Genomic DNA, 21,897 nt, shown 5'->3' with positions numbered 1-21,897 from the left:
GAATTTCTGCTCTTAGATAGCATTTGAACCTCAAAGTCAGTGGTCTTCAAACTGTTCTGCAGAAGATGCTTGGAGAGACTTTAGATATTCTGAAAATACTTATTTTGTGTTTCATTTTTAATATGTCTTAAGCCATTTTCATAACCATAATAAAACACTTGCAGACTTAACATGAATGCATACCAACATTACCTTGGAAGTTCTGATGCATTGAATTGGACTGTTAAGTTAGCCTTGAATTTTTCCCACTATGTGTGTGTATGTGTGTGTGTGTATAATATAGGTAATCTTCTTAAGGACTGAACGATAGCACAGCATGTAGGGCGTTTGCCTTGCGTGCAGCTGACAGGATTCAATTCCTCCGTCCCTCTTGAAGAGCCCAGCAAGCTACCGAGAGTATCCCTCCCGCATGGCAGAGCCTGCCAAACTACCCATGGCGTATTCGATATGCCAAAAACAGTAACAAGTCTCACAGTGGAGACGTTACTGCTGCCCGCTTGAGCAAATCGGTGAATAATGGGACGACAGTACTACAGACATTGCACCAGCTGCAGCTGCAGTGGGAAGTAAGTTTGAACTAAACAGTACAAAAAAGGTGCAATAAGTAACTTTTTACACTAGGCATACATTTTAGCATTAAAAAACAAATTTGAGGGTCTAAGAGATAGTGCACATTTCTTACATGTGGCTGACCTGGGTTTAATCATTGGCCACCCCATCTGGTCCCCCAGGCTGACCAAGAGTGATCCCTGAGTACAGAGTCAGGAGTAAAGAAGTCCTAAGCATCATTGGGTTTGACCCAAAACCAATAATAATCACGTGTATCACTTGTCATCCCGTTGCTCATCAATTTGCTCGAGCGGGTGCCAGTAATATCTCCATTCATCCCTGTCCCATGCTAGTGTAGACCAATGGCATCTGCTCGCTCCTGGAACACGAAGATTTCATGATTCCTTCTCCAGTTTCCTTCATGTACCATCATCTAAACATTTTTCTATATCTGTCTTTGACTCTGACTGTTCTGTTCTATTGCCAGCCCAGCCCAGGCCCCCTGCCCTGGTTCTGAGCCTTAGAGTTGTCTTCATTCCTTGTCTGGGTGATGGAAGCAGCCTCGAATGCCTGTCTCCCAGATCCAGCCTCATCTCTGTCATTACGTATTGTTGCAGTGGTTGTCACCTTGTAAAACAAATTCTAGGGACCAAAGAGCTAATACAAGGTATAGCCGGTGGTTATGGCCCTGGTGCAGTCCCAGGCACTTCTGGGATGACTCAGGGAATGCCTGGCACCACAGGGCTGAGCAGCAGGGGTACATTGCACTTCTCAGTGTACCCCTGGCCTGATTGGTCAGAATTGTTCAAGATCTCTCCACCACCCAAAACGTTCTGGCCAGTCCTTGGTCCCATACTGTCTGCAGAACATGGTAGCCATGATCTGAAGGTGGCTATTGAGTTTTTAAAATCTGACCTAAAAGTAACATTCTGAACAATAAAAAAAAAGTAATGTGGAGTTCATGTTCATGGCCAAGTCAATCAGCTTAATCAATGGCTGAATAAATGGCATTACCCCTACATTATAAAAATAAATAAATAAACAAATAAAATATGGTCTATTCATAGAGGTGGGCAGGGTGGGGGGGACGGAAACTGGGGACATTGGCAGTGGGAAGTGTACATTGTGTACCTCACTGTGATCCAATTTAAAATTAAAAAGTGAAAGAGGGGCTGGAGCAGTAGCACAGTGGGTAGGGTGTTTGCCTTGCACGCGGCCAACCCAGCATCGCATCTGGTCCCCTGAGCACTGCCAAGGGTAATTCCTGAGTGCAAAGCCAGGAGTAGCCCCTGTGCATCGCCAGGTGTGACCCCAAAAAATTTTTTTAAAAATTAAAAAATGAAAGAATGAATATAAAATGTGACCAGTTCAGTTTGGTGTGTATTGTAGGTAGAAAGCCCAGGTTTTATTTTTTTCAGTATCATTGTGATTCTGTTCACTTTTTAAAAAAATGTTCATTGCTTTAGGGATATCTGTTTATTTTTTGTAATATTTTACTATTTTTGATTGAGGCACTGGATTTATAATACTGTTAATATATTTTTGATGCATGCATACATCTCTCCAGTACCACCCTTTCACCTGAGAGCCCACCACCCTACTCCAGTGTCCCAAGGGCCCCTCCCTTGAAAGCTCAATCCCTATTTTAAAGGCTTGATATGAAAAAAAGTGAAATCTCAATTATTTGAAAATATAATGAAATTTCAATTATTGAAAAAATCTCAATGAAAATTTTATACTAATTCCATGTTGAAATATTTTAGGTATATAATATTAAAAATAAATGTCTTCTTTTCTTTTCCTTTTTTTAAAGTTACATGTGTGATTCACCTTATAATTCTGTTGTTCCACGCTTCGAATAATGGCATTTCAAGTTACTTATGACCTTTTCTTGGCTACCCTTCCAGCCTTCTGACATCCAAATCCTTCGTGCTTGCCTCAGAATCCTTCATAATTCCCCAAACTCAAGTGGACTTATACACAGATACTTGTATGCACTCTTTGTTCCTCCCTTGTAAAATATCCCTCCCTTTCTCTATTTGATATCACACTTTCAGAATATGAGTTTATCATTTCACGGGAATTAAGCTTCGCGCTACCTCCTTCAGCAGAGTTCGCCATTCCTGTGGGCAGCCGTGGGACGGAGCTTCTCGTCCTGGTCCACTGTGAGGTGGATTCTCATGAGAGGCTTCGCAGGAGTAAAGGCTGCACCTTATCTCATTGATCACCAGTGAGGGCAGTACCTGGTGTGGGGGAGACAATTTATCAACATCAATTAAGTTAGTTGATGTCTGGATTCATTCCTTGGCGCTGTGTGCACCTCAATTGTAATGTGCATCCAGCATGAAACACTGACCGTGAAGGAGTGTGATGCTGAGGCGGATATTCTTGGACGCTCAGCCATAACCCCAATATCAGATTTCTGTGTCTAAGAAGATGCCTTTTATATCTTTCTGGTTGACATGCGATGACTTAAAAATAAAAACCCGACTTCCAAATTAGTGAAATCCTTGGTGAGAGTATACAGAGTATATGACAATGGGAATGCCTGTGTTTGCAGTCATGCCTACAGAGATTTCGTCTGTGGTTTTGTTGATGAAAGATTCTATTTCTAAACAAGTGTGAAAGCCACTGTTCAAATCCTAAACTTCGTTTCCATTTTGATTCCAAAGGTTCCATTTAGGTTTTGACGAGGCAGTTTCTAGTATCATGTGATTGCACAATGAGCAAGAAGTATTGAGCCCTCTGGCCCCGTGGGAGTGTGGGAAACTTTCAAAGCCACGGGTGCAGGGGCTGAGTGATAGCACAGCAGGTAGAGCACTTGTGTTGCACACACCTGACCCAGGTTCCATCCTTGGCATCCCGTACAGCAGCACCAAGAGCCTCCTCAGGAGTAATTCCTGAACATAGAGCCAGGAGTAAGCTCTGAGCACTGCTGGCTATGACCCCAAAACAAACCAAACAAACAAACAGAACATAGACACCCAGACCACTCTCGAGGTCCTTGTAAAATTGGGCTGGAGTAAGGCAGGGGGAGTTTCTGGTACTTAGCCTCTGGTATTTCTGAAAAGCACAAATACCTTCTAATAAATTGACTCTGCTGTACTTAAAGAGCCAGATGGTTTACTATGAAAAAGGTAAACTTTTGAATTGATCCTTTTTCTTTGCCTGAATGGTATTGTGAGTGAAGTTAATATGATGATAAATCTTGTGAGTTTGAGACCAAAAATAGCATCAAGTGAACCTATGCCCATGGCCACTTTGCTAAAGTTTTTCTGAAATTTTTAGACCTTTTTTTCCCGTTATTTTCCTTTTTTTTTTTTGCTTTTTAGGTCACACCCGGCGATGCACAGGGGTTACTCCTGGCTCTGCACCCAGGAATTACTCCTGGTGGTGCTCAGGGGACCATATGGGATGCTAGGAATCGAACCCGGGTTGGCTGCATGCAAGACAAATGGGCTGTACTGTCGCTCCAGCCACATCCCGTCATTTTCTAAAAGTTACATGCTGCTGAATTTTAATGTCCACTATTAGAAAGTGGACAGAAGTTCCATTTCAGATCATGCAAAGCAGGATTGACAGAGGCAGAGGGTGAAGGGGTTTGCACAGGTAGTGACCTCCCTGGCACCCTCATTAGGCTGAATCAACAGCTCTCCCCTGTCAGAGCCTTCCCAGCATTGCCTTGCTGATAAAATCTGACATTTGCTTAATTGCTTTTTAATGATACTCTTCCTTTTGTTCTTGCTATGTGAGAAACTATTTTTTTAATTTATGGGAAAAAATTAACTTTAGTTTCCTTATTCCTTAGTAAAACAGGTGATAGGACACACTGTATTTTTGCTGGGATGAGGATTTTGAGGGGGAGAGTGCGGCAGGAGTGGGATGATCCGTTTGTCAAATGCTTCTTAATTTCTAGAAAGTTATAAAGCATCTGAAAACGCTGAAAAAAAAAAAGTTGGGAGAAATGCTTTGAAAAAATAAGAGAATCCCGTGACTTCGGATAGTATGTTCTCTGACCATGTTGACTGTGAAGCACAGAACTAAATCAGCCTAAGTTGGGCCAACGATTGAGTTGTTGAAAATTGATGACCCCAGTGCACTTCTTCCCAAGTAGCATCATCACTTTCAGCTTGAGGGCTTTAAGGGGAAAAAAGAAAGAGAGAGAGAAACATGCTCACTTGGAACTGACTCCTTCAGGGCAGAGAAAGTAAGGGAATACTTTCTTTCCCTGGATTGTTTGTATGTCATCTCTGTGAGACTGATGTCATGCTGATTGAATGCAGAGGCAAGCTCAGGGGGCGTGGTTGTGTGTGTGTGTGTGTGTGTGTGTGTGTGTGTGTGTGTCCAAGCCCCACTTTGGGAGTATAAAGTGAGTGTGACGGGCAGCCGCAGCAACCCTGGATCTGTCAAGAATGTACCTATTTTTAACATCCTGGATCAAATGTCAGCACTCACTAGGAGATGAGAAAAGGGTAGAGATGGCAGTGTCCCGATTCCGCGAATGGCAAATGGCCCTCTGGTGTGTTTACGATCCAGCTGTGTGCATTCTGAATGGCTGCGCCCTTGCCATGCCAGGTAAAGTTTTCTTTGCATGTGATGAATGGCAGCGGATTCTTTGGCAGAGGGGAAGCCAGAGGATCTGGGGGGAGGAAAGGGAAGAGTGGAAAAAAGAGAGAAAAAGAAACACAGCCGTCCAGAGGGAGGTCGTCTGAGCTTTGCAGTTGCTTGTATGGATAGAAACCAGATGGTAAGCTGGAACACCCGCTTGGCTATCTGAGGAGCCAAACATATGGTTAATGGTCGGGAGAAATAGCTTTCAGAGCCAGGCTTTGCTGACTGCTTCATATTACAGATTGTTACAGTGTGTCATTACATTGCCAGCCTAAGTGCTTAATACCCACTGCGGGCGCTGGGCATACACTTACAAGAAGGACTTTTAGCTCTTTGCTGGCTCCAGTGCAGAGATGACATCATAGGACGCTTAAAATGTCTGGTGTTGTGAGGTAGGGAGAAAGATAATTTTGTAGTGGAAACAACATTTCCCCCCAACCACTTTTTTTTTTTCCTAACAAGTCAAGCCTCCTCTCTACTAAAACTTACTGTTTTTCTGAGAATCTTTTTATGAGAGTTTTCGGTCTGTCTCTCTGTCTGTGCTTCTGTCTTCTCTCTTCACACACACACACACACACACACACACACACACACACACACACACACACACACACACACACACACACACTTCTAAAGCACAGATCTAAATCCCAGGCCAGGGTCCTCTGCCCCAGTGGACCTGACAGGCCCCCCTCCCCCCAAGCCCCCTTTCACCTGGTCGCCACATCCCTGCACTCCCAGGGCCCGCATTTGAAGTTTCTGTTTGAGGAGCTTTGGGCAACAGCAGGCCTATGTTATCTAAGGAACTGCTGAGCCCATTCATCTGCTTTTCACGGCCCGCTTCCTTTTATTTTTAGCCAAATCCGTCAGGCCTGACAGGCGGGTAATTCCAGCCAGAGAAAGGGCAGAGCTCCAGGTCCTTTCCACAAAGCAATTCTTCTCCTCCCTCCTGGGAGGGCTCCAGACTTGGCCTGCTTCAGGCAGATGGATTTGTTGAGTCATGTGAGATCATTTACACAAAAACACAGTGAGGCAGTGGAAATTAAAGAGAGAGTGAGGGGGGGGGGAGAGAGAGAGAGAGAGAGAGAGAGAGAGAGAGAGAGGGAGGGAGGGAGGGAGAGAGAGAGAGAGAGGAGGGTGGGGGACGAGGAAGGAGGAGGAGAAGCTGGGAGAGTGTGTGCTGCCTGGATGCGGGGAACACAGGAATTTTGCAGCCAGGCAGCTAGACTGAGGAATGCCTTAGATTCATTTGTGTATAAGGTAATGTCTAGTTTACCCAGCGGGGTGGAGGCAGGCTGGAGGGGCGCCTCCTCTATTGAAAAGAGGAAGGGGGTGTGCTGGCAGGACTTAAAAAAAATATATTTAAAGTGACACCCACCAAACAAAGACCACACTGTTGACAGCATTAGGTTCCAGTAGCAGTAAACTACCAACAGGATGGTGGCTAGAAAATGAGTTTGCTCTGTGATGTAATACAAGTTTGCTTTGTCTGGACTCCAGCATGACCGAGGCAGCAGGAGAGGGAGGAAAATTGGAACAGGACGCCCCAGTTAATGGTTTCCAGAGATGATTTCGCAGGAGTTGAGTGGAGGGGGGAAAGTGGGATATTGTGCAGAATGACTTTGAGGTGGACCGTAATTGTGGTGAGTAAAATAAAGTCATTTACGGCTTCCTTGCCCAAGCGGAATTGAGCAGCGCTTTTGAAATGCCAAGAAAGGTATTACTTTTCCCTACTACAGTGTACATTTTCCTTTAGATTCTGGGACATTCTAGAAAGCCCAACTCTTACATCATGGCAATCAGGATTAACATGCAGGCAGGCAGTTTTATTTACTATTTATGTCACAAGCCTTAAAAATAGTCCGTTAAGGGCCAGGGATCTGACCTAGTGGTAGAGCACTTATCTTGCATGTGTGATGCCCTGGGTTTGATCCCCGACAGCACACACACACACACACACACACACACACACACACACACACACACACACTCCAATATAAAATTGCTTTCTCTTCATTCATAACATATTTTTCTTCTTGCTTCAGAAACTGCAGTAGCTGAACTTGGATAGGGATTTTAGTTTTGTTGGAATAAGAGTTCATGAGAAGATAATGACTAGGTTATTCAAATATACATTCCTACACCAAATGTAACAAAGGTTGTGTAGTGGAAAGGAAGGGGCTTTTGAAATAGGTAAATAGATAAGGAGAAAAAATTAGAAATTTGAAACATACACACTGATTGTTTTCATATGGTACATTTCTGCCATTCTCCATTTATTTAGAGCCCTACTAAGCAGCCTTTTTAAAAATTTTAAAAGCCATCCTAGAATGTAGGTCAGCATCACCATGGTACTTGGTACTGTTGATGTTTTCAAAGTTTAAATATTTTTGTCATTTTGTTTCCAGATCCAGATATACGAGGGTTACACGTACTGTTTAGTAACGCTGGTACTTTCCTCATCACTTCTGTCAGTGGTCACCAGCGTGAGAGTAGGGGCTCAGATCTTGCCTTTCCTGGATTGTACCCAGCACTCACAGGAAAACTGATACCAGAGACCATGCCAGCCCCAACGCAACTGCCAGGAATGTACTCTGCAGAGTTAAAAGGCGGTTTTCATTTATTTCACTAGAGAACTGGAAACTTTTTGTACTTAATTGGCTGGGTATATATTATGACATGATAGCAACATGACCCGCAAGGAGAGCTCTAATTGTTTCAAAACTCTGCACATCCTGTAGTTTCCTCCACATCAGGGATTCTCAATCTAGGCCTTGATGGCGTTTTTTTGAATGACTATTTTATCATGGGTGCCTGGAACTTCCCTCTTCTTGGTAGAATATTCAGCAGCGTCCCTGACTTATTCCCAGGAGAGCTCAGTAGCTTCTTCCCCCTGGTTTAACAGTCAGAAATCAAACTTTTCCCACATCTACATGTCCATACACTGCAGAATAGTGTTTCTCTCTCTCTCTCTCTCTCTCTCTCTCTCTCTCTCTCTCTCTCTCTCTCTCTCTTGCTGTGTGTGTGTGTGTGTGTGTGTGTATTTTAGGGGTTTGAAGTCACCCTAGCCTGGAACCACTTTACTACATCATCATTTTGCTTTGGAAGTGTCTTATCTTCGTCGTGAGCTGAGATGCAGTTAAAAAGATGACAGTGTTCTCCCTCTTGCCGGTTTTCCTAGAAGTGGTAGCCCCCCCTCCTCGCTCTCCCCCCACAGTGAAGGTTTCTAAGCTCATGCTGAGGGCATTGTAGGAGACCATATTCCCTGAGTTTGCTTTCCCAGACATCCTCTCTCTTGGAATTTGGCTTCAGCAGGTGCTCCCCCACCCACCCCCTTCCTTCAAGGTTGCATTGTCAGGACTTTCCCAGAGCTGGCCCAGAGGAAGCAGCGCAGTGTGGAGCTTGGCGATGTTGACAGAAGAAGAAGAGAAGGCACTTTTCTCAGGCAGCAGAGCCGAGGGCCTAGGCCACACGTTTCTGGCGCTCTCCAGGTTCATGGCCTTCCTTCGCAGCCCTGGCGTAGAGGGGTGGTAACAACAGCTCCATTTGGGGAGCACAGAAGGCATGCTCCCGGTCCTGGTGACTGTGGTCTCCGAAGCTGGAACTCTTGTTAGACAGGAATGTGGAGCTCTCCACAGGCTAAGGCAGGCATAAATTTCCTGTTGGTTTTTGTGTGGACTAGTGTTGACTGCTGTAATGAGATCAGAGGATACCCCAGGGATGAGGCCTCCGGGTCGCGGCTGGAGCTGGGTTCTGTGGCTGAGCTCTGGGCTACCGCTGTAGAACACGGCGACTCCCCCTGTAGAACACGGCGACTCCCCCAACCACAGGGTGAGGTGGGAGGCGACGGTGCCCCTGTTTCCTTTCTTGCCAGCTCGGCCTCTCTGAGGCTACCAAGTGTCAGCCTGCAGCCCTCGTCTCTTACTCACTTGGAAGTTCCCACCAGGCTGGCCCAGGACAGGCACCTCTGTGTGCTCCAGCCAGCAGGCTGCCCGGGGAGGGGCTGCGTCCGTGGGGGACAGCCTGACAGTCTGTGCGGCTGGTGCTGGCTGAGGGCAGGCCCTGGTGCTTCAGTCACACCACCACGTGTTTTCTCGCCTGACAGGGGATGAGACACGACAAGGTAGCAAGTGCTTCCGGGAAACCTATTTCTGGGTCCAGCCTGTGTTAGAACTAACTGGTCATGTTGGGGACTCGATGCAGCAGAAATGAGTTTAGGGTGTCTCAGGCAGGGTACTCCCAGCGACATCGTATCCTGAGCTGAAGCCATCTGGCCTGCTTATGTCCCCTTAGTCCCACTCACCCACCCCCAGTATCCCTGGTGTTGGGTGAAATAGAAAATAGTATGTACAGAGTGAGCTTAAAAGCAGGAAGGGGAAATTTTCAGTTGCTAGAATTGACTCAGGAGTGACTCAGACCTGGCCAGAGCCTCAGGGTCCTAGGGACTGTGATGGTCATACTCACGTGGGAATGGTTTGCAAAAGAGGGAGCAAAGAACACCCCCCACCCCCCTAGACCGGTCTGCCAGTGTGCTTGTTTGGGGTATGGGGCTGCAAAATGGAAATCCCAAGTCATCTTGTTTAAATAGCCGTGGGGCTCATAATGACATGGCCTTTCACGGTGTGAAAACTCTGATGTAGAAGTTAAACTTGTCCCAGAGCGTCGAAAGCCCTGAGACCCCAGGAGAGACCAGCTTTGGGTCCAGTTTAACGCCTCAAGTTTAACGCCTCAGATGCGGCAGACCCACAAGAAGAAGCAAGAGGCCAGAGAGAGAGCTCAGTGGACTGAGCACAGGCTTTGCGTGCGGGAGGCCTGGGCTTGGTCCCCAGTACTTCATGTTCCTTTGAACACTGCTGAGAGCAACCCCCAAACACAGAGCTTAAGTAGCTCCTGAGCATCACCAGCTATAGTCCCAACCACCCCTGGCCCCCCAAAGTAAAAATCATCATCATCATCATCATCATCATCATCATCATCATCATCATCATCATCATCATCATCATCCCGTTAATCGTCGAATTTCTCAAGTGGTCTCAGTAACGTCTCCATTCGTCCTAGCCCTGAGATTTTAGAAGCCTCTATTTACTCATCCTTCCCAATGGTGCCGCATTGGAGGCTCTTTCAGGGTCAGGGAAATGAGACCCAGATTGTTACTGGTTTTGGCATATTAATACACCATGGGGAGTTTGTGAGGCTCTCCCATGTGGGCAGGAAACTCCTGGTAGTTTGCCAGGTTCTCCCGGAGAGAAAAGTAGGCTATAAGATGTCTCGTGGCCGCTTCCAGGAGCTTGCTTTTAAGTCTCAGGATGCTCTCCATGGATGGGAGTACACAGCGCTGGGGGCAGTCCCTGGGTGTGACCGCCTAGCTACTGGAAAATGGGAAATCTGGGCAAAGGAGGCCCAGTCCCGATCCTAGCAGGCTTGGAGGTCTCAGCCCCGGGTCCCACACACTTGGGTTCCTCTGCTGGTACCTTCATGCGTGGCTCGTCCAAACATGACTGTGGCTTGGCTCCGGAGGTCCACGGTCCATCTGTTCTTGAGTGTGGCTGTGGCTAGGCTCCGGAGGTCTTCTGCCACCGGGAGCTCTGTTTGGGGCAGGGAGGGAAGCTGGAGCCCATCCCCTCTGAGGGGCCCCGGGGAAGACAGCCAGGTGCGTGGGCAAGAGACTCTCTAATAAAAAAAAAAGACTCTCTAGTAAAAATAATAACAAGAAAAGGAAGAATACATTGAGGAGATGGTGGGACAGAAAATACAGACTCAGAGTGTTAGGAAAGCAGAGATTGAACCATGAATTCCGGAGATGGTGTTGACTGGGATTAAGGATCAGACCGAGTGTGCAGAAAGAAGGTAATGGACCAAACATGATGACCACTCAGTGTCTGTGTTGCAAGCCATAATGCCCAAAGTTAGAGAGAGTATGTGGAATGTTGTCTGCCATGGAGGCAGAGGGAGGGTGGGAAAGGTGGGGGTATACCCAGGATATTGGTGGTGGGGAATGTGCACTGGTGGAGGGATGGGTGTTTGATCATTGTGTGATTGTAACCCAGATATGAAAGCTTGTAACTATCTCACAGTGATTCAATACAATTAAAAAAAAAAAAAGATCATACTGAGCTTCAGGAATAATGCATTGTGCCTACTGCAACTTACTGTACAGCTGCATTTCAATTGTGAGCATTAACCCCTCAGAAGACAACCCCCCAAAACCAAAAAACAGGTGATAGTCTGTCTCTTCTTAATCATTGTCCTCATAGTATTCTGAAGAATATTTAAATTCTTGTACACTGGTAAGGGGATGGGTGTTGGAATATTTTATGACTGAAACCCAGTCATGAAAAACTTTGTAATTGTGTATCTCACAGTGATTCAGTTAAAAAAAATATTTACATTAATTGGAGAGACTGCTGTTCCTTTTGAGCATCATTAAAAAGATTCCTTCCTAGTGATTTCCCTGGTCATTCCTTCATCTTCACAGGGTCATTCCGAAGTCACACACTAACTAGGCTTTCTTTCTGGTTTAGTTATTTTATCTCCTGACCAAATCATGTGAAATGTATTTGCCTAGATTCTTGGTCAAAGCTGCTTAGGTAGAAAGAGACAACAACGGTCTGAAGGTCTGTAGGACTATTGCAGCATAAAATCAAAGTAAACTTGGTAAGTCAGGGATGGCTAGTAAACATTTATCCTAGATGAATGCAACTCAGCTTTCTCAATCCTAGTTGGACAACTGCGCTGGGGATTACCTAGCACTCTGGACGGCCACCAGGTCCACTCATGCTATGACATGCTCTGTTGGCAAACATGAGCTATGGAGACTAAAATTAAAGCATGATTCTTGGAAGTATTAATAGACTGGTGACATCTATGTGTAATTTTCCCCCCCAAGGCACGTGAAGAGTACCCAAATAGTATACTCTGCTGACCTAAGATACTTTTCAAAGGAAAACTGAGATAGATTTTAATTATCATTTGAACTTGTTGTTATTATTGGGGGTAGGTAGCATGCCCAGACGTGTCAAGAACTGCTCCAAACCCCACTTTTGGAGGTCACTTTCTGCGGTGCTCAGGGACCCACATGGTGAAGGAATCTGGAGTGCCCTCATACAAAGTAAACAAAGCATGTGCTCCAATCTATTGAACTCTTAATCTCAACATAGTCTGACCAATTGAGCGGTCGAAGATATTGATGTGAAAGAACAGGATAGAGTGGGAGCAATTGGTATCAGATTTAAGGGGAAACTCTTCCTTCACGTTTGTCTTAGTTCCGGCTGCTATGGGAGAAGGTCATAGTTTGGGAAGCTGAAACAACAGTTTATGTTTCACTGTTTTAGGAAACCTGTGATCGTGGCACTGATCTGGTTCTTCAGAAGGGCGCCTGTGAGAGCTGCCTTCCTGCTTTCCTCTCCGGTGTCCACACGGGGAGGCCATGACTGTGGTGCACACACTCCAGTATCACTTCTTACAATGGCACTAATCCCACGGTGAGGGACCCGCCCTTGGGACCTCACCCAAGTGTAGTTTCCTCCCAGTACGAGCACAACTGGACTGGAGCCATAGCACAGCGAGTAGGGCATTTGCCTTGCATGCGGCTGACCTGGGTTCGATTCCTCCATCCCTCTTGGAGAGCCTGGCAAGCTACTGAAAGTATCCTGCCTGCACAACAGAGCCTGGCAAGCTACCCGTGGTGTATTCAATATGCCAAAAACAGGAACAACAAGTCTCACAATGGAGACGTTACTGGTGCCCACTCGAGCAAATCGATGAACAATGGGATGACAGTGCTGCAGTGCCACAGTGCTACCAGCCCAACTGGGAGTTAGAGACGTGCTTTGTTAGGGCGGGGGGGGGGCAGGGGAGTAGATGTTCTCAGACATTCAGTTCTTGATATTATCATTACATTTTGTCTTTTCAGTGTCTGCTGAGTGTAAAGCAGTGGGGTCGAGGCAGGCTCTCGGGTGTGAAATTCATGAACTGTTTCCTAGAAACAGTGATAGTCCAGGAACGTGGCTGAGAGGTGGGTGCCTGCCTGCAGTGGCAAGCAGACGTGCTGGTGAAGGAGCACAGTGAAAGGGCAAGGAACTCATCTTTTTTAAACACAGGAGGACAGGTACTGTCTTCTTCTTAGGCCATTTACTATGCAAAACCATCTTAGGAGATACTGAAGCCCCCAATTTTATAGGTAAAGGAATAGAGACTCAGAGAAGGTTAGGAACATGCCATCATGCCAAGAAGGAGAGTTGTAATCCGATAGACTAAATTGGCTCTGGAACCGACTTTTCTCCTCCTTCCCTGGTTTACTAAGCTCAGCAAACCCCAGAGGGACTCAGAGACAGGTTGGGAATCTCCAGCTTTGGAGATTTAAAAGAACAAAGGAAAAAATCCCCTCAGTTGACATGAAGGGGCACAGTAGACATACAGACTCATCCAGCAAATCTGACCTCCATGAAGCTTCCAAAGAATGATCCTGATTGCCAACCTTGAAAACAAAACAAAACGAGGTTTTATTTAATCTCCTCACTTGCTGACTCTTGAATACTAGAAGTTCTGAGAGCATATCTTTGTCTTGCCTTCCTGGAGATGCGAAGTTGAGTGCCACTTTTGGCAGTGCATTGTGATGACGTCTAGTGCTCAGGGGACCAGAGCATCAGGGATCCAACCCAAGACCCCAGCATCTCATTTCATTGTTTCTTCTTATAATTTAGAACACTGTGAACGGTACATTTTCATGCATGTAACAGTCTAGCACCACACTCTTCACCAACTTGTCTACTTCCCTCCAACATTGTCCTATTCTATTCCCCACCATGGTAAGATTTTTTCCACTGAAGACCAATTGTCAGTTTGTTGCCTTTGGCATTTATTTCCTTATTATGAGTCTTTATATCCTCCATATGTAGAAGATCCTTCTGTTCCTCTCCTTCTGACTCACTTCACTCAGCTTGTCCATTCACACCGCAGGAAGCTTCATGATATTTGTCTTATCTTACGACCATTATATATATATATAAATTCATATATATATATATGTTCCATATCCTTGATGCCTTTATCCAGTCATCTGTTCTTGGGTACTTGCATTGTCTCCATATTTTGTTGTGATTAGGGCTACAATCATCTCTTTATTTCTTAACTCCAGTAAGCATATGAATTGGCATCCCCTAATTTAGTCACCTAGGCAAGAGAAGTAAGCTAGACAGTGCTTTCGTCCTAAATCACTGAGATTAAACCTTTAAACATGTTTTTGAGAGTGATAGCCTGAATCTTAAAATTTAGAAACCCTGTCTTACAATTTGACCAGGCACAGGAAACCCCTGGCACATGTATCAGGGTCACCATCTGACCACAAGAACCCCTTTACCACTTGGCACTCTTGGCTCCTTCCTGAGCACTGTGCATGCACCTCTTGCTCTCACAGCGATCTTTCCGTGTTACCGGTAGTTTGTCTGCTTTCTTTTTCTTTTTTAAAAAATTTCATTGCATCACCGTGAGATAGCTACAAGCTTTCATGTTTGGGTTACAATCACACAATGATCAAACACCCATCCCTCCACCAGTGCACATTTCCCACCACCAATATCCCTGGTATACCCCCACCTTTCCCACCCTCCCACCCTGCCTCCATGGCAGATAATATTCCCCATACTCTCTTTCTACTTTTGGGCATTATAGCTTGCAACACAGACACTGAGAGGTCATCATGTTTGATCCGTTATCTATTTTCGGCACACATCTCCCATTCCGACTGATTCTTCCAGCCATCATGTGATACTTAGTGATCCCTTCTCTATTCCATCTGCCTTCTCCCCTCCGCTCATGAAGCAGGCTTCCAGCTATGGGGCAATCCTCCTGGCCCTTGTATCTACTGTCCTTGGGTGTCAGCCTCATGTGATGTTATTATATACTCCACAAATGAGTTTGTCTCCTTTCTAGTGGATAATCTTCTCATTTCCCCTTCCTTATCCCAGTTTTCTGTTGCGCCAACCATACCCAGATGCTAGATAACATTTCAGAATAGTGGTTCCCAGTAGTGATTGCCTTTTTTTTTTTTTAGAGGGGACGGGGAAGCCTTGTGATGGTATCCTGGAGGCAAATGCTCTCATTCTTCTCTCTTGGACTGACTGTTTTCCTTGGCATGCCCAAGAGAGCAGGAAAGAGTGCCTAATGTCATCTAGGTTCTTGATGCAGAAGCAGTTGACTGTGGTGGGTTGGCTGCCCAAACACGGGGGTCCTGAAGAACTGCAGCCACATGGCTACTGTCATTTTGAGGGTGGCAGACAACTCGAAGGATTCCCCAAAGCCAACTCTGCCCTGGTCCCTGTGTCTCATCTTCAAGAAGATAGGAAGGAACTGGCAACTTGGTAGGGTGTGTGCATTTGGCAGGAGGCGGGGGTCTTTCTATTTGTTGCTGTGCCCTTGGGTACCATCTTTCTAGCACCAGCCCCAGTTGTGGACTGTCTTTACTAGCATGGTCTGAATTTATCTATTCTTGCACAAGAATTCCACCTGAAGGTCGTCAGAGTTCAATTTTAGAAGCGTGTGAAATGCTCTAACCCAGAAAAAAATGGGCGGGATATTTCTTTCATTTGTTCACCTGGTTTCTCAGGCTGTTAGCTCTTGGGTTGAAAACATTTTTTTTTCCAATCTCGTCATCTTCCCTTCTTTCCTTCCTTTCATTTTTTTTCTGTTCATCCCTTTTTCTTATTTCACTCATTCCTTCACCCATGTGCTCTTGGGCTCTCTGCTCCAGCTCTCTGAGACTTTTGGACTCAGAGGCATTTCGTAGACGTGCCCAAGGTATAAGATATCTAAGATCCAGAAAATTCTTGAACACCAAAAGAGGTACCTGCTGACTCCTGTTGGCCTCTCTGCTGTAGCAGTGCTTGAGCTGAGCCCTGCCAACTCTGAGTTATATTTCAGGAAGCATCTAGAGTGACCCACTTGTAAGGCACTGGGAGAATGGAGTGCGCCGAAAAGCCCAACTCATCAAATTCCATTCTGTATTGGCAATAAGTATTAGTTGCATCTCCAAGGACCAAGAACAAGCACACTTATAAACCACTAGTCCTTTCATGCATTTAAGCTTCTCATTAGAGTAAGGAGAATAAATTCAAATTGGCCTATACCTCTATTCCCACGTTAAAGTGATCCAGGTGAAATGAACTCTTCTCTGGGGTGGGTGGAGGCTGATAGTAAATAGATAGTGGTCAAACAGGTAGGCCGGGTCTTAACAACACTCCAACTCCCATTTGCTGTCACCTGGGCCACGAGAGTGTCAGATCCTGGAGGAGCCCGAGAACGTCACTGTCTCAAGAAGCTGGATCTCTCTGTCCCTTTCGCAGTGAGGATCTGGCTGGTGAGCCGCCTTGGGTCACATCACTGAGCCTCTCCCTAGGTGTCTGTCTTCACACCTACACATTCTTTTTTCTCCTTCTATGGCATTTTCACCTTTTCTTTTCATTCATGTTTCTTCTATGTATACGTACCTCCTTTCCACCTTCCCGCATACCTGCCTGAAAATCTGAATTGCGATTCACTTAACCCTTTAGGTCCCTCAAATAGACCCCACAGGCTTGGTTACTCATTGAACAGATAGTTTTAGGGTCCACTGAGGGAGAGTCAGTAGCTGGTTTATGAGATTGACTTTTTCAAGACACCTATGGAAGGGATCTGTATTTTGGGGTTAGATCAACTTCTTGAACAATGAAAACGAACTGTTAGAGAATAAAAAAGGAACCTTCCTAACTTGAGCTACAGTATCTTTTCTGCTTTTTTATTTAGGATGCAGTCTCTCTTTAAAACAAAACAAATCAAAACAAAACTGGATTTCTCTGAGCTTCTTGATACACCATTGCTACAAAATACCCAGATTCCTTCACTTTGAAAGGAGATTGAAGTACTTGATAAAACAAGGCCAGTCTTTTGGTATTATCCAAAGCGAACTGACCCAGTTTCTGAAACAGTTATCTGTCGGCCAAGGGGTTCACTGTTAATGGTGTGGTGGTGGAGGGGGCATTCTAGAAGGTGCAATGGAGAGGAAGATAGAGAGATGGTGGGGGGACTTTAATGTTTTCTATTTGTAGTTTTGTACAGATTTTAATTCTGTAGGATCTTAAAAGGAAGTGACTTCTAGTCCAGGGCCTACCACCTGTTATAGCGTGGCTAAGAATAATTCTTTTTCTCTCTGCATCTGCTTTTCTAATTTGGAAAACAACCACTTAGATGATTGATTTTCTTACTAAATGAGAGTGTTAATATGAAAGTGCCTGGTACCGTTCTGAGCACTGTACAGCCATATGATAGTCTCAATCGTATTTTACAAAAGATTTAAAATACTCAACGTTCAAAGATTTTTCTTTCATTAAAAAAACGTTAAGGGTAATTTGCAGTGATAAAAGGGCTATGTCATCTTTGGCTCTGTGAGAACAAAGGAAAAAATCATAATATTAAGAACCTTCTATGTGATTATATTTATTTCCCATGAGGAGTTTTTAGTCTGATTTTCTTGTAGATGAAGATGTCATGAAAATATGTGGGAACAGGGGCACAGAGCCCAGATTAAGTTGTTGCAAACTGTACCCCAAAGTTCTAGGAGAATGGGGGCTGTGCTCTGATTGGAGCTGGGTGGAGTTCCTCGGGGAAATTGTGTTCATGGATCCTTGTCTGTTTGTTATTATCTTCCGTGGCCACCTTTCCTGTGTTGATACCAGTGTGTACATTTGAATGGAATAGTGACTTTAAGTGTCTCTGCAAGACATCTGAGCAAGCTTCTCAGTAAAGTGCTTGATCCTAGTTTTTTTAGTAGTGAGAGTTCAAAAGGACACAACATCTATAGAGTTCTCCTTTAGACCTCAGAAAGTCACAAGCTTCTCCCTCTGCAAAGTTAAGAAGTAAAAGTTATACACAACATTTTTGGGAGGTCACTTTAAGTTTGATTATAATTAGATACTCAAACGCTCTCAACTTTGAAGCGATGATTACCCAGACATCATGTACGCATGGGAATGTTTGGATGTATTTAGGCTGCAGAATTGGAATTCTAGGGTCTCTTTATGATGTACATCATTGTTAAAATATGTTATTGCTATGACTGAATGTGGTGTTTTCTTTGGAATCTATGTCTCAAATAGCCGGGGAGTGATCTGTAATTTCCTCTCCCTATCTTCTGACTTGTAAAAGGAATTTAATATTATTCTCACAGAATAGCAATGTGTAAGGAGGAGTTTATCTTTTATAAAGCATAAGTTTCTAAATTATTTTCATCACTAAGATGTTAGTAAGGGGACTGTGCAGCCCCCAGCTCCCCTGTAGCCTCAAGCCTGCAGTCGTACCATGGCCTCATGTCATTCTCAGTAGTCAGATCCTAAGACCCAAAGGTGGTATGGCAGTCAGTGAGGTTAGTACTTTCTCTTGTTTTCCCTTTTTCCTGTTGAACATTTTTATAATGTTCCTATATTGTAGTTTTAAAATAATACATTTAGAGTAATAATAATGCATTTAATAATAATACAATTCAACACTATCTCCAATTCTAGTCATTTCAAAAAGTTCAGATGTATATATTCTTCTTTGATACTGTGGCACTATAGCACTGTCTTCCTGTTGTTCATCGATTTGCTCGAGTGGGCACCAGTAACATCTCCATTGTGAGACTTGTTACTGTTTTTTGGCATAATGAATACACCACGGGTAGCTTGCCAGGCTCTGCTGTGCAGGCGGGATACTTTCAGTAGCTTGCCAGGCTCTCTGAGAGGGACGGAGAAATTGAACCAGGGTTGGCTGCGTGCAAGGCAAACACCCTGCCCGCTGTGCTGTTGTTCCAGCCCTCCCTTGATACTACCTGAAAATTTAGATAAGGTGATTTTAAGGAATCTGACAATGATTTTTCCCCTTTTCCAATTCATCTACAAACACCTTTTAAAAAGGAAAAGTTATCTGTCCCTCTTCTTCTGACTTATTTCACTCAGCATTATAGTCTGAGTGTAAGACTCAGACTATAATTTCATCCATTTGTAAGCAAATTTCATGACTTCAATTTTCCTAAGAGCTGTGTATTATTCCATTGTGAAGAATGACTGCACTCATTTGTGGTATATAAAAAAAATAATAGGAGTCTGATGTCCAAGACCAGGAAAACCAGGGGCCAGGAGGACTGGTCAGTGGTTGGAAGCTTGTCACAAGTTTGTGGGTGGCGAAGGGCAGTTTGAATAGAGAAGGAACCAGTACGACAGTAATAGTTAGACGTGATCACTCTGGACAAGAACTGTGTGCTGAAAATAGGTAAAGGAACAAACAGGATTGCCTCTAAGTGTCTGTATTGCAAAGCATCATATGGACAGGGAGAGGGAGGGATGAGGAAGGGAGAGAAAAAGAGGGAGGGAAGGAGGGAGCGAAGGAAGAAGGAAGGGAGGAAAAGGGCCTGGCATAGAGGAAGGCAGAAAGTGGAGGAAGGCAGGAGGGAAACCAGGGACATTGGTGGTGGGAGTTGTACACTGGTGAGGAGGGGCTGTTGAAACATTATATACGACTGAAAGGAAATCATGAGCAACTTTGTAACTGTGTGTCTCACTGTGATTCAATTTTTTAAAAATATAAAAATAAAAGGAAAAGCTGGGGCCAGAGTGATAGTACAGCCGGACAATGGGTAGGGTGTCTGCCTTGTGTGCTGCTGACCCAGCATTCCATATATCTCACATAGTCCCCTGATCCAGCCAGGAATGATCCCCGAACACAGACGTAAGAGTAAGCTGGACCACTTCCAGGTGTGATCCCTAAAACAAAACAAACAAAAAATAGAAAAAGCTTCAAGTTTAGTTGAGTGGTTGAAGATATTTTCTATTTTTCTTAATATTTGACAAAGTTCTACAATGGTATGGTAACTATTTTACTTTAAACTATAGTTCAAGCAAATTTTACACATTACTAAGTAACCAGTAGTATGGATCACTGTCACTGCCACTGTCATCCCATTGTTCATTGATTTTCTCAAGCGGGCACCAGTAACGTCTCCGTTGTGAGACTTGTTACTGTTTTTGGCATATCAAATACGCCACAGGGAGCTTGCCAGGCTCTGCCGTGTGGGCGGGATACTCTCGGTAGCTTGCCAGGCTCTTCAAGAGGGGCAGAGGAATCGAACCCGGATCAGCAGCGTGCAAGGCAAATGCCCTATCCGCTGTGCTATCACTCCAGCTGCCAAATTATGAATGCATATTCCATTAGAGGTGGAGCTAAATCATCTGGTACATATGGCCTGTGGAATGCTACTCTCTGAATTCTCTGTCGTATAATGCCTGGTTACAGTACTCTGCCGGGTTCTCATTCTCAAGCTATGGCCATGCCATACTTAGGCCAGGAGACCCCTGACTGTTTCTTTATTCCTTAGACATCAGGGCTAGGCTTTGAGGTCTGTCATGTAGTAGGTCCTACTCTCAAGCTAGACCTGTTCCCTTCCTAAAGAGACCAAAAAGTCTGAACTCGTAACTCTTAAGTAACTGACCTCTCTGGTTTATTTATCACTATGTTCTCAGGACCCAGCACCTCATAGGTGTTCAGAAAGAGTTTATGATTGAATGAGTTTTCTTATCCCTGTGAATATCCAGCTTTCCTTTGACCACTGGCATGCCCAGTTTCTAGGACCTCAAGACTCCTATTTTGACTGTGCTGTCCAGAAGGGTAGCCATTAACCATATGTGGCTACTTACATGTAAGTTTAATTAGGTAATAAAGTTTTATTAGGCCCATAAAACTAAAAATCCAGCCATCAGTTGCACTAGCCATATTTCAGATACCCAGTAGACACCTCTGGCTAGTGGTTACCATATTGGATGTCATAAACATGCAGCTTTGCCATCCTAGTAGAAAGTCACATTGGGCATAGGACTGTTCTGTGCCTTCCAGCTGATGAGTTTTCTCTTTATTTGTGTCCTCAGTGCAGCTGTCTGCTTCTGGAAGTGACATCAACGGGAACGAGGAGACTCTTCGAGCTGCATTGCATTGTGACATGTCTGATCCCTTGCTCCACTCCTCGCAGCATGAACAAAGTAAGAAATACTTTAAGTCGGCCCTGGTAGTACTTGGGTGGTACCATGGTTCTTCTCGGGTATATAATGTTTTTTGCAAGGTGTGAGGAGGTTGCTTCTCCTTCTGGAAGCTGAAGAGTTTTGTGAACCCAACAAGCAATGTTTACAGGCCCAGTTGCTGATGACCTCTGGATGTTTGTATAGTCTAGTCCTGTGAGGTATTTCTTGTGTTTTCCAGATCTTTGAACATTTGGAACATTGGTTGTTTCACATCAGTACAGCTGCCCTGGGCCTAGGTTTTAGAAGGTTGAGACTTTGGAATCAATAACCAGCTTGATCTAAATATCAACCCTTCCATATGCTAACTTTGATGACCTTAGACAAGTGATTTCACTTCTCTGTACCTCAGTTTTTTCGTATATAAAATTCTGATAATAATGGTACCCACCTCATGAGTTGTTGTAAGGAACAATGAGCTAATATGTGCACTGATGCTTAATGTTATGCCTGTCCATGTTGGGAGCATTTCATGAATATTTATTACTGTGGTTGGGGACACTTTTGTCACTTTGACATTGCTGTAAGAGTCCTAGATACACCCACAGCATGTCCCTTTATTCCCTGGTTGGTTTAGGGAGTGTGGGTTGAATCATTGGGCGCTCTCAGAATAAACAAAGATAGAGGTTTAGGGTCTGGCCTTTAGTAGGTGACATAATTTGGA

At 44.6% G+C, this 21,897-nt stretch overlaps 1 protein-coding gene across 3 annotated transcripts in view; it reads left to right on the top strand.

Moving 5' to 3' along the window:
* Positions 1 to 21,897, top strand: part of BACH2 (BTB domain and CNC homolog 2) — a 418,079-nt gene that overhangs the window by 70,586 nt on the left and 325,596 nt on the right. For 2 of the 3 annotated variants that reach the window (XM_055136847.1, XM_055136848.1), the window contains exon 2: positions 21,087 to 21,197. In XM_055136847.1, coding sequence (XP_054992822.1) covers positions 21,189 to 21,197 — 9 coding nt within the window. In that variant the 5' untranslated portion in view covers positions 21,087 to 21,188. The remainder of the gene's footprint in view (positions 1 to 21,086; positions 21,198 to 21,897) is intronic. The other variant, XM_055136849.1, reaches the window with a different exon arrangement.

Source organism: Sorex araneus, chromosome 4 (assembly GCF_027595985.1).
Source record: "Sorex araneus isolate mSorAra2 chromosome 4, mSorAra2.pri, whole genome shotgun sequence".
Classification (NCBI taxonomy): domain Eukaryota; kingdom Metazoa; phylum Chordata; class Mammalia; order Eulipotyphla; family Soricidae; genus Sorex; species Sorex araneus.
The sequence above is the reverse complement of the archived record's forward strand: the minus strand, read 5'-3'. Positions and strand labels throughout refer to the sequence as shown.